This window comes from Pseudophryne corroboree (assembly GCF_028390025.1).
Source record: "Pseudophryne corroboree isolate aPseCor3 chromosome 3 unlocalized genomic scaffold, aPseCor3.hap2 SUPER_3_unloc_6, whole genome shotgun sequence".
Classification (NCBI taxonomy): Eukaryota; Metazoa; Chordata; class Amphibia; order Anura; family Myobatrachidae; genus Pseudophryne; species Pseudophryne corroboree.
Window position 1 is genome coordinate 1,308,691 of NW_026967552.1, and position 13,181 is coordinate 1,321,871.

Consider the following 13,181-nt stretch of genomic DNA (forward strand, 5'->3'; position numbering starts at 1 on the left):
ATCCCCTCACCTCCCCAGTCATGTTCCTGTATTGTTACTATAGATATAAGGTCACTGTGACGCTCCCAGATCCACTCACCTCCCCAGTCAGCAGGTAGATGATCTCCAGGGTGATATTTATTATCCTCTCAGTCCTGTGACTCCTGTCCTTGTCCATGCTCGGTGAATCAGAGAGAATACAGAACGTGTGATGTGTAATAAAGACTCTGTTCCCCACAGCTGGAGTTCCTTGGAATAAATATAATACATAAAACATATTGCACATGTAACATAGTAAATGTGGAATAGAGTGGTCATTAAGTCTCCTATTTCCCCACAGCCATAGAGTCCTGGTCAGTGTCTCCAAGGTTCCTGTGACCCAGCCCCATAAGGCTGTACTGCATAGTGGGCCTGATCTAGATTGTAGCGCTATTGTGGGTGGAGTCACGATGAGCTGATGTTAGGTACACCGCTCATGTACACGACCCATACGGAGCATGTGCTCTATGTGTCCTGAGTTGTCAGACGAGTATGGCTGCAGCCATGAAGTGGTGTAAGGGTGAGAATTGGTTGTGAAGGGACAGGGTCTCCTGAGGGAATTTTCATGGCCTCATTCATGGAGCTGCGGCGTACAGTCTCCATGACCTCAGGTTTCACAGATCCAGCCGATGGTGTAGCAGAGGTGGCAGGAGACAGGCAGGGGAAAGGCGGCAGGAGACAGGCAAGGGAAAGCCGGCAGGAGACAGGCAAGGGAAAGCCTGCAGGAGACAGGCAGGGGGAAGGCTGCAGGAGACAAGCAGGGGAAAGGCTGCAGGAGACAAGCAGGAGAAAGGCTGCAGGAGACAAGCAGGGGAAAGGCTGCAGGAGACAGGCAGGGGAAAGGTGGCTGGAGACAGGCAGGTGAAAGGTGGCCGGAGACAGGCAGGGGAAAGGCAGCAGGAGACAGGCAGGGGAAAGGCAGCAGGAGACAGACAGGGGGGAGGCGGCAAGAAACAATGTGGCAGATGTATTAACCTGGAGAAGGCATAAGATGGCGTTTTGAGAACCGAGTAAAACCGAACCCGCTCATCTTTATAAGGAAATGATAAACCAGTGATAAATGCAAGGTGATAAACACACCAACCAATCAGTTCCAATATGTAAATTAACAGTTAGGAGGTGATTGGCTTGTGCGTGTATCACCTTTAATTTTTCACTGGTTTATCACTTCCTTATGCCATCTCCAGGTTAATACATCTGCCCCATTATTTGTTCTCAGGAGATTGAATAAATCATTTGTAATAAAAGTTGAAGTTTTATTCTTTGAGAATATCTCATTATTTCTTCACAAGAGTGCGCCCACAAAGAAGTCCACTTTCTTTCTCTTGTCACTGTGGCACTCCCAGGTCCCCCTCACCTCCCCAATCATGTCCCTGTATTATTACTATACATATTAGTGAGGTCACTGTTACATTCCCAGACCCCTCATCTCCCCAGTCATGTTCCTGTATAATTACTATAGATATAAGTGATGTCACTGTGACACTCCCAGGTCCCCCTCACCTCCCCAATCATGTCCCTGTACTATTACTATAGATATTAGTGAGGTCACTGTTACATTCCCAGACCCCTCACCTCCCCAGTCATGTCTCTGTATTATTACTATAGATATAAGTGATGTCACTGTGACACTCCCAGATCCCCTCACCTCCCCAATCATGTCCCTGTATTATTACTATAGATATTAGTGATGTCACTGTGACGCTCCCAGATCCCCTCACCTCCCCAATCATGTCCCTGTATTATTACTATAGATATTAGTGAGGTCACTATGACATTCCCAGGTCACCCTCACCTCCCCAGTCATGTCCCTGTATTATTACTATAGATATAAATGATGTCACTGTGACAGTCCCAGGAGTGTGATATACATTTGCTTTATACTGCTCCAATTATCATCTGTTACACATGCCAGGGATATTATGGTCTCTGCTTTAATATATCCTAGAATTTGAGCAATATCTTCAATCCCCACAATTTCATATAATAAAATTAATAATAATAATAACAACAACAACAACGACACGAAAGGCTGCACCCCAGTATAAAAATAATAATAATAATAATAATAATAATAATAAAATAATAATAATCATAATAATAATAATAGGACACCACAGGCTACTCCCATGTATTATAATAACAGGACACCACAGGCTGCTCACCCTGTATAATAATAACAGGACACCACAAGCTGCTCCTCTTGTAAATTAATAATAATTACAGGACACCACAGGCTGCTGCTCCCTCTGTATAATAATAATAATTATTATTATTATTATTATTATTATTATTATAACTGGATTCCACAGGTTGCTCCTCCTGTATTATAATAATAACAGGACACCACAGGCTGCTACTCCTGTATTATAATAATAACAGGACACCAAAGGCTGCTCCCCCTGTATAATAATAACAACAACAACAACAACAAGACACTACTGGCTGCTCCCCCTGTATAATAATAATAATAATAATAATAATAATAATAACAAGACACCACAGGCTGCTCCCTCTAAATAATAATAATAATAATAACAATAACAATAACAACAACAACAACAGCAACAACAACAACAGGACACCACAGGCTGCTCCACCTGTATAATAATAATAGGATTTTAATACCTACCGGTATATCCTTTTCTCCTAGTCCATAGAGGATGCTGGGGACTCCAAAAGGACCATGGGGTATAGACGGATCCGCAGGAGCTTGGGCACACTATAAAGACTTAAACTGGGTGTGAACTGGCTCCTCCCTCTATGCCCCTCCTCCAGACCTCAGTTAGAAAACTGTGCCCAGGAGAGACGGACATTTTGAGGAAAGAATTTATAATTTAAACACAGTGAGTGTTATACCAGCTCACACCACGAACATACCGCAAGACCTGGCCTTCTACAGAACACCAGCCCACGGTATGAAAACCATACAGCCATATGCTGAGAGAATATGCAACACAACCTGTGTGTTAGCCAACCAACAATAAGAAATCACATGCCATGGCATGTACAACATCAACCTGACAGAGAAGAAACACCACAAAGTGCAACCAAAAACAATAGCAGCAGACACCGTACGCACTGGGACGGGCGCCCAGCATCCTCTACGGACTAGGAGAAAAGGATTTACCGGTAAGTACTAAAATCCTATTTTCTTTTACGTCCTAGGGGATGCTGGGGACTCCAAAAGGACCATGGGGTCTATACCAAAGCTCCATAACAGGCGGGAGAGTGCGGACGACTCTGCAGCACCGATTGAGCAAACATGAGGTCCCCATCATCAAGGGTATCAAACTTGTAGAGCTTAGCAAAGGTGTTTGAAACCCGACCAAGTAACTGCTTGGCAAAGCTAACCCGCCTAGATAACTGGGCAACTGGCCAAAAATAACCCATCTTCCTAGTAGAAAGGGCCTCCCCCGACTTCGGTAATGGCAATCCAGCCGTAGAACTAGCACACCGAATCGTATCACAGATCCAGCAGGAAACAGACTGCAGAGACACAGGTGCCCCAAGCACGCTGGGAGTATACCGGACAAACAGAGCCTCTGTTTCCCCAAACTGAGCCCAAATGGTGACATAAATCTTCACAGCCCTGACTATATCGAGAAAGATTGAATCAGTCAATGCTGAACTTACCACCGGCATCGAAAAAAGGCAGGTTTTTGAAAAACCCCAAAACCCTTTCGGCAGAACTACAATCCGAGTTCTCAATTCTATCCACTTGGAAGACCAAACAGGGGCTCTTGTGAGACAAAGCCACTACTTCCAACAACCACCTTGCGGTCGCCTACAAAGCAAAAGCATGACCACTCTCCAAGAGGAAAATTTTAACACAACCTTTAATAAAAGGTTCCAATCAGTGAGACACAAGAAACGCAACACCACGTCAAAAGCCCATTGTGCCAATGGGGCACAAATGGAGGTTGGATGTGCGGTACTCCTTTCACAAAAGTCTTAACTTCTGGAAAAGTGGCCAATTCTTTTTTTTTAAAAGAAAATTTACAAGTCCAAAATTATTGTGAAACGGAGTCTAACTGCATCCACACCTGCTTGCAAAGAACGGATAAGAACGACTCAGCTGAAAGACTGCCGTAGGAAGCTTCTTAGATTTACAGCAAGACACATATTCACGCCAAACATGGTGTTAAGGCTTCGCCGTTACTTCTTTATTAGTCTGAAGAAGTGTGGAAATGACCTCACTGGGAAAACCAGATCGGACTAGGATATTGCGTTCAACCGCTACTCCGTCAAACGCAGCTGCGATAAGTCCTAATACACACTCGGATCTTGCTGTAACAGTTTCCTCCCGTAGAGGAGGAGGACAGGGATTTTCTATGAATATATCTTGAAGAACTGGATACCAAGCCCTCCTTGGCTATACCGGAACAATGGGTATCGCCGGAACCTCTGTTCTTCTTACGTTAATCACCTTCAGCAGAGTGAAAGCGGAGGGGACACATAAACTGACTGAAAAAGGTGTCACGAGGCCGTCCACTGCTATAGCTTGAGTGTCCCTTGACCTGGAACCATATTCCTGAGGTCTCTCGTTGAGGCGAGACGACAACATGTCCAATTGAGGCCCTCCTCAAAGACTTGTCACTTCATTAAAACGTCTCTATGACGACACTATTTCTCCCGGATGGAGAGCGCGTCCGCAGAGGAAATCTATTTCTCCGTCGTTTACGTCCGGAACCAAGACAGCTAATAAAACAGTTACCAGTCTTACCACCCAGCTGTCAGGAATCGTCTCACCAGACTGGCGTCCGTCCGCCGCTGCGGGCTCCGTCCTGGCTCCCTGCGGTCGCCTGTCGCCTGTGCCCCTGCCGTGGGGCGTCGTCTGGATCCTGGGGGTGCTCCTGGGCCGGCGGGCGTGTGCGCGCCGCGTCCTCGCTAGGCCACGGCGTGGGCGCCGCCATGACAGTCTCCAAACAAGCTAGTATGCTGCGGCCAATCCGGTGCGTGGCCGCACCCACTTTTCCTTCTTCCATCCAATCCCTGCACACCATGGGGTATATAGGAGGCTACAGTTTCACCTCACAGGCATCCTGGACTTTGTGTCATTCTGACAACCTGCATGAAAGGATCAGCTCCTGTCTCTCCTGAGTTCCTGCTAGAACTTATACTCCTGGTGATTCTGCTTACTCCCGTGGAACTTCAAGGCTCAGCAATACCAGCAACCTGCATTGGGCTTCACACTAATCACCACCTTGTGTGCTTCAGCCTGCGGTTGAAGACTAAACTCCAGGTGTGTCCATTCCTCCACCTGTGACACAGCTTGCTGCTGCCAGTGCCTGATCACCTGCACTGTGAGTTGGTCTCCTGCTAATGCTCAGGTTTGCAATACTTCATCTGCCTTAGTTCTCTGTTTTAAACCCTGCTCTGGTTCCCACACCAGAATCATTCCATTGACTTTCATTCCGTTGTTTATATTCTGGATATGATTTCTCAATTCATCCATCACCCATTGCCATAGACTTTTGTTATCATTTCAAGTATTGACTTTTCATCTGTTATTATTTCTGCTGCATTTCTGTTATACTTTCTGCTGAATAAATACCATTGCGCTCATGCGCAAGAACGTGTTACAACCTCCTCGTCTCTTTCCTCCTACCTCCACTGACCCACTAGCGCCCCCTCCGGGGACACAGACCAAACACAATCTGACAGTAAGTCCAGGATCGATGGACTCGGATGGTGGACGGAGTGTGGGGTCAGAGGCCTTGCAAAATCTGGTCTCCCGTCTGGATGGTCAAGAGGTTGCGCAGCAGCAGATGCTTCACTTTCTACAAGGGATGTCCTCCCGATTGGATACACTGCAGCAGTCCCTGCCAAGTGTACTCTCACCTACTGTTACCCCAGCACCTGCCAGTGCTGTAAGTTCTTCTGTGTCGGCTGCATCAGCTCCAGTGTCACGTCTGCACCTGCCCGTGCCGAGCAAATATGATGGCAGTCCTAAATCATGTCGCGGGTTCCTAAACCAGTGCGAAATACAGTTTGAGTTATTGCCACATAACTTTCCTACACCAAGGTCCAAGGTTGCCTACATCATTTCCTTACTCTCTGGATCTGCTCTGAATTGGGTGTCCCCCCTGTGGGAACGTGCTGATCCCCTGATCAGTAACTACTCTGACTTCGTGTCAACCTTTAGACGGATCTTTGACGAGCCCGGTCGTGCAACATCAGCTTCGGCAGACCTGATCCAGATTCGTCAAGGTAACCGAAGCATGGGACAATATGTCATCCAGTTCCAGACGTTGGCTGCAGAGGTCCAATGGAACAACCAAGCTCTGGTAGCAACCTTCTGGCACGGACTTTCGGATCGGATCAAGGATGAACTGGCAACCCGTGACATTCCTGCTCAACTGTCTGACTTGATCTCCCTGTGTATAAAGCTGGACTCTCGCATCCGCGAACGCAATAATGAACGCGCTCGGAGTGAGTCTCGCAGAGTAAGGTTCATACCTCCTGTACAGTTTCAGCCTTCTTTTTCTTCTGACGAGCCTATGCAGGTAAATAGGTCCCGCCTAACTCCTGAGGAACGGGCAAGAAGAATACGAGAGAGGCTCTGCCTATACTGTGCTGCTGCGGGTCATCAAATTAACTCCTGCACGATGCGTTCGGGAAACGCCAGGTCCTGACTTGTATGGAAGGAGTCAAGTTGGGATCATTCTGTCGAGCTCCTTCTCAACAGGATCTCATTCTTCCAGTGACGCTAGAGACTTCTGCTGGGCTCCAGTCTGCGTCAGCATTGGTGGACTGCGGTGCTGCAGGAAATTTTATCACCCAAGCTGCGGTAAACAAATTCTGCCTGTCTACCTGTGAACTGTCTTGTCCTGTTTACATTACTGCTGTGGATGGTAGTAGAATCACCAAAGGGAACATTTCACATCAAACTACCCCAGTGGTTCTGGGAGTTGGATTTCTCCATTCAGAAATTATCAAGTTCCTGGTCATTCCTCAAGCCACCCAGGAGATTGTCTTGGGCATGCCTTGGCTCCAGCTACATAACCCACAGTTCGACTGGACAACGTTGCAGCTTACCTCATGGGGTTCACACTGTCATCATTCCTGCTTAGCCCAAGTGTGTCCTCTTAAGTCCACCGAAGTGAAGTCACAGCCAAGTCTCCCAGCAGTCTATCAAGACTTCGCAGACGTCTTCTGCGAAAAGGCTGCTGATATCCTGCCGCCCCATAGGGAATGGGATTGTCCCATTGATCTCCTTCCTGGCAAGAAGCCACCCAGGGGGCGCACCTATCCTTTGTCTGTTCCTGAAACAGAGGCGATGAGCAACTACATTAAAGAGAATCTTCAGAAAGGATTCATCCGTCCATCATCATCACCCGCTGGCGCAGGTTTCTTCTTTGTCAAAAAGAAGGATGGAGGACTGCGTCCATGCATTGACTATCGGGGTCTCAACGACATTACTGTCAAGAATAGTTATCCTTTACCACTCATTACCGAACTGTTTGATAGAGTTAAGGGGGCTCGCATCTTCACCAAATTAGATCTCCGCGGTGCCTATAACCTCATCAGAATCCGGAGTGGTGACGAGTGGAAGACAGCCTTCAACACTCGAGATGGCCATTATGAATACCTGGTAATGCCATTTGGGTTGAGTAATGCTCCAGCGGTATTCCAACACTTCGTGAACGAGATTTTTCGTGATGTCCTGTATAAGTACCTTGTTGTTTACTTAGATGATATTCTTATCTTTTCTCAAGACCTTCCATCTCATCGCCTACAAGTCTGTGAAGTTCTCCGACGTCTTCGTGAGAACCGTCTCTACGGGAAGTTATCCAAATGCACCTTCGAAGTTCCCTCTATACCCTTCCTGGGGTATATAATTTCCGGATCGGATCTTCAGATGGACCCGGCAAAATTGGAAGCCATTGCCAATTGGTCCATTCCAAACTCCCTCAAGTCTATCCAGCGATTCCTGGGTTTTGCCAACTATTATAGAAAATTTATTCGAGGATTCTCCACTCTCATCGCTCCTATTACCAACCTGACTCGGAAAGGGGCAGATCATTCCAACTGGTCAGAAGAAGCCTTGGCAGCCTTCCGGAAGATCAAGCTAGCCTTTATGTCTGCTCCAGTGCTGTCACAGCCAGATGTCAACAGGCCGTTCGAGTTGGAGGTAGATGCCTCTAATGTTGGGGTTGGAGCTGTTCTCTCCCAGAAGGGATCTGATGGGAAAGTCCACCCTTGTGGATTCTACTCTCGCAAGTTTCTACCTGCAGAAGCTAACTACTCCGTGGGAGATCAAGAGTTATTGGCAATCAAATTGGCTCTCGAGGAATGGAGATATCTCCTAGAAGGGGCCAAACATCCGTTTAACATCTTCACGGATCATAAGAACCTGCTATACCTAAAAGCAGCTCAGTGCCTTAACCCCCGCCAGTCCAGGTGGGCTATGTTTTTCTCACGTTTTAATTTCAGGCTTCATTTCCGCCCAGGTTCACAGAATGTGAAAGCCGACGCATTATCCCGGTCCATGGAATCAGAAGAGGGAACATCTGACTCTGTGCCACATTCCATCCTGAGTCCCGTGGTTTTCGCTACCTCTCAAGTCTCTCCAGCTCCACCTCCGGGTAAGACTTTTGTTTCCCCAGAACTCCGTCCCAAGTTGCTAGCTTGGGCCCACCAATCCAAGTTTACTGGTCATCCTGGTGTCCTGAAGACATTCAAGTTCCTTTCTGCCTCATATTGGTGGCCAAAGATGAAAGTGGACATCCAGGATTTCGTGGCATCCTGTCCAAAATGTGTGCAGCACAAGACTCCTCGTCAGTCTCCAGCAGGTCAGTTGCAACCCTTATCAGTCCCTACTCGTCCTTGGTCTCATCTATCAATGGACTTTATTACTGATCTTCCACCTTCTCAGGGACATAACACTATTTGGGTTGTAGTGGATAGATTTTCCAAGATGGCTCATTTCGTTCCTCTCCAAGGTCTCCCTTCTGCCCCGAAACTAGCCCAGATCTTCCTACAGGAGATCTTCCGTTTACACGGGTTACCCTCCGAAATAATATCTGATCGGGGGGTACAGTTTGTTGCTAGGTTTTGGAGGGCCCTCTGTTCTGCCATGCAGATAAAATTGAAATTCTCGTCTTCATACCACCCTCAGACGAATGGGCAGACAGAGAGAGTCAATCAGGAACTAGAGACTTTCCTACGGCTATATGTGACATCCTCCCAGGATGATTGGTTTAATCTGCTCCCATGGGCCGAGTTTGCCCATAACTTTCGTTACCACACTGCTACAGACACGACACCCTTCTTTGCAGTCTATGGGCAACATCCCCGAGTACCTGAGTTTCAAGAACTTCCTCACATAGATGTTCCTGCTGCCACTACCGCTCTGACCCAGTTTTCCTCCATTTGGAAAAGAATCCACATTTCTCTCAAGAAAGCCTCCAGTCGTTACAAGGTCTATGCCGACCGTAAGAGACGTGCGGTTCCCCATTTGAAACCGGGGGACAGGGTTTGGTTATCAACCCGCAACCTTCGTCTCAGGGTTCCATCCATGAAGTTCGCACCACGCTTCATTGGTCCTTACCCTATTGAGAGTGTCATCAACCCAGTGGCTTACAAGTTAAAGTTACCACCTACACTTCGTATTCCTAATGCCTTTCACATCTCTCTCCTCAGACCTCTAGTCCTAAACCGCTTCCAGAATACTCTTCCAGCAGGTCCCAAGGTTCGAACTCAGCGGGGCGTGGAATTTGAGATCAGCAAGATTCTGGACTCTCGTTGCCGGTATGGACGTCTTCAGTACCTGGTCGATTGGTTCGGTTATGGCCCAGAGGAGAGAAGCTGGGTGAATTCATCTGATGTCCATGCTCCTAGGTTGGTCCGTGTTTTCCACAGCACTCATCCCTCCAAACCACGTGGGTGTTCGGTGTCCACCCCTAAAGGAGGGGGTACTGTCAGGAATCGTCTCACCAGACTGGCGTCCGTCCGCCGCTGCGGGCTCCGTCCTGGCTCCCTGCGGTCGCCTGTCGCCTGTGCCCCTGCCGTGGGGCGTCGTCTGGATCCTGGGGGTGCTCCTGGGCCGGCGGGCGTGTGCGCGCCGCGTCCTCGCTAGGCCACGGCGTGGGCGCCGCCATGACAGTCTCCAAACAAGCTAGTATGCTGCGGCCAATCCGGTGCGTGGCCGCACCCACTTTTCCTTCTTCCATCCAATCCCTGCACACCATGGGGTATATAGGAGGCTACAGTTTCACCTCACAGGCATCCTGGACTTTGTGTCATTCTGACAACCTGCATGAAAGGATCAGCTCCTGTCTCTCCTGAGTTCCTGCTAGAACTTATACTCCTGGTGATTCTGCTTACTCCCGTGGAACTTCAAGGCTCAGCAATACCAGCAACCTGCATTGGGCTTCACACTAATCACCACCTTGTGTGCTTCAGCCTGCGGTTGAAGACTAAACTCCAGGTGTGTCCATTCCTCCACCTGTGACACAGCTTGCTGCTGCCAGTGCCTGATCACCTGCACTGTGAGTTGGTCTCCTGCTAATGCTCAGGTTTGCAATACTTCATCTGCCTTAGTTCTCTGTTTTAAACCCTGCTCTGGTTCCCACACCAGAATCATTCCATTGACTTTCATTCCGTTGTTTATATTCTGGATATGATTTCTCAATTCATCCATCACCCATTGCCATAGACTTTTGTTATCATTTCAAGTATTGACTTTTCATCTGTTATTATTTCTGCTGCATTTCTGTTATACTTTCTGCTGAATAAATACCATTGCGCTCATGCGCAAGAACGTGTTACAACCTCCTCGTCTCTTTCCTCCTACCTCCACTGACCCACTAGCGCCCCCTCCGGGGACACAGACCAAACACAATCTGACACCAGCAGAAAACGACTTCAGCTTCTGCCACTGTCGCTTCGCTCCTTGTTCCGCCCTAGCAGCTTACTTACGCCACTGCTGCCAAGTCGTCTGACAGAATTAACACCGGCAGCTCACGAAGAATATGTTCGTTGAATATAGCTCTTACTTCAAGAAAGCTTATTGTAGACAAGCTTCTCAGCTTGACCTTTTCCTCTGAAAATATTTCCCATCCAAGGACTGCTCCCCAGCCTCGGAGATCTGCACACATGTACACCAGGACCTAATCGTGAATCCCGAATCTTCATCTCTCTAGGAAGTGAGAACTGAGGAGAACTCACAGGAGTGATATCCTGGCCATTAGAATTATATTCCGGTGCATGTGCCGGTGAGCCCCGGACCACATTCCCAACAGGTCCCATGAAAACCACTCTGGAATTTGACCTGCTCACCGAAAAAGGCCTCTTAGGCCGCACCCAACTTCTTCATCAATGGAACAACAGATGGATTGGTACTGCAAATCTGATCCGACTCAGAGTCCTCAGACCTCTTACCACAGGAAAGCACAGAACCTCAACCGTTCAGTATCTACTCTGATACCACCTCCAACATCTGCGTCGTTGGGAACATCAGCCCTTCCCTGTGTTGAAGAACAGAGAGAAATAACGATTTGCACCACTCGTTACTTGACCTCGCCTCAATCAGGCGAACATCTCATTACAGAATAACAATGGATCTTACTATTTAAAGAAAACCATCACACTACCATCACTCCAGTGAAATGGCAAAGACCATCCTGGCCATCGTTCCAGGTAATCTGAATGCGTAGAACAACGCATGTAAACTATTATTATTTTTAACCGGGACAGGAGGACAAGGCCCTGAACCTGACGCACCTCTGATATGGCGTCGCGTATTATCTCCCCTTCCAGAGGGGAAATGGTAAGATCTATTAGGAAAACAGTGAGGGAAAACAACTGTAACTCCAGACATTCCCCCCCTGGATTCTACAAGTAACTCACGGGTTCTGGTCTATTCCCGGACTAACTGAAAAGTAGTAGATGAGTCCCCACCGGAGTGGGGTCCAGGCGGGTAGACTCAGCCCATGTGGTGGATGTGTGAGAAACAGAAAAGAACCTACGCTTCTGCGAACCTACCAAGGCTGCAGAATACTAACCTTTTCACACTCCATCTGCACAGAAAGGAAAAAAGCCCGGCATCGAACTAGTTAAATCGACTGCATTCCAAAAAAGAATGCGTCACCAACCATCGTGAGGGAATCTAACTCACCAAGTTAGATTTATCAGCAGTATCCGCTGAGACTGACTGAACTGAGGACTCCCCAAACAGCGGCACACCGTCCCAGGGAAACAACTCCAGTATCTCTCGGAGTCAGCCTCTGCCTTTCCCCGGCCACCTCCTGTATACGCACTGCAGCCTGCCTATAGAGACAACCAAACATAAGGAAAATCCCCTATCTCTGCAGGATAATTCTATCGGATGTCCTTCCGAATATAAACACTCCCTCCTGTGCATGTAATGCTTAGCTTCCTGTATCCGATCCTTTGTGACAGGGCCCCGTGCAGACCAGGAGTTGACTTTCACAGTATTCTATCCGCCGCGGGAAAATAATAAACATTCGGACTCCTTGAGAGGACGGGAGACCCACTCGTCATGGCCGACCTAGAGCTTTATCAACAGAGCGACCAGCACATGAGAAGGAATACTATTACTGCAGCATTCATTATAATACACATATACACACATATCCCACCTATATATACACATACATATAACATACACATAAGCGGATTGTCCGGAACCTTCGGGACCCAAGTGACATCAATATGTACTGAATGTGTATGACCATGTACTGAATCCGCAGTTGTGGCTCTACCAGGAAAGATTATAGTCGACAGAAAACCTAGTAATCGTCGACAGCAGGGAGTAGTAACCAGGCAAAATAACATACTTGCGACCCCGAGGGGTACGAGGGAATTATACATAAATATTTTTAATAGCATTCCCCCACAAATATATTCATGTCTGTGCTCGAGCCCCAGACTCCCTGAACCGAACCATATAAATACCTATAAATATATATACAGGTATAAGTTAGTTACAGCATGTCAATTTACACCCAGTAATAACAGTTGGTGCCGACAGGGTCACCCACCTACTACTGTGTCTCCCCTACAGTGTTACTATGAACAAGTATAGCACAACCGATCTGTTGACTCTGTAACAAGTACCAAACAGGTGTCGGCGATGCCGACAATGAACCCCAGAGGCATTTGTGACAGAACATTCACACATGTCGACACAAGTG

The 13,181-nt window shown here is 47.7% G+C and overlaps 1 protein-coding gene across 1 annotated transcript in view; it reads right to left on the reverse strand.

Moving 5' to 3' along the window:
• Positions 1–13,181, reverse strand: part of LOC134984525 (oocyte zinc finger protein XlCOF7.1-like) — a 68,682-nt gene that overhangs the window by 16,925 nt on the left and 38,576 nt on the right. The window contains exon 7 of the mRNA XM_063950090.1: positions 80–228. Within this exon, the coding sequence (XP_063806160.1) occupies positions 80–228 (149 nt within the window). The remainder of the gene's footprint in view (positions 1–79; positions 229–13,181) is intronic.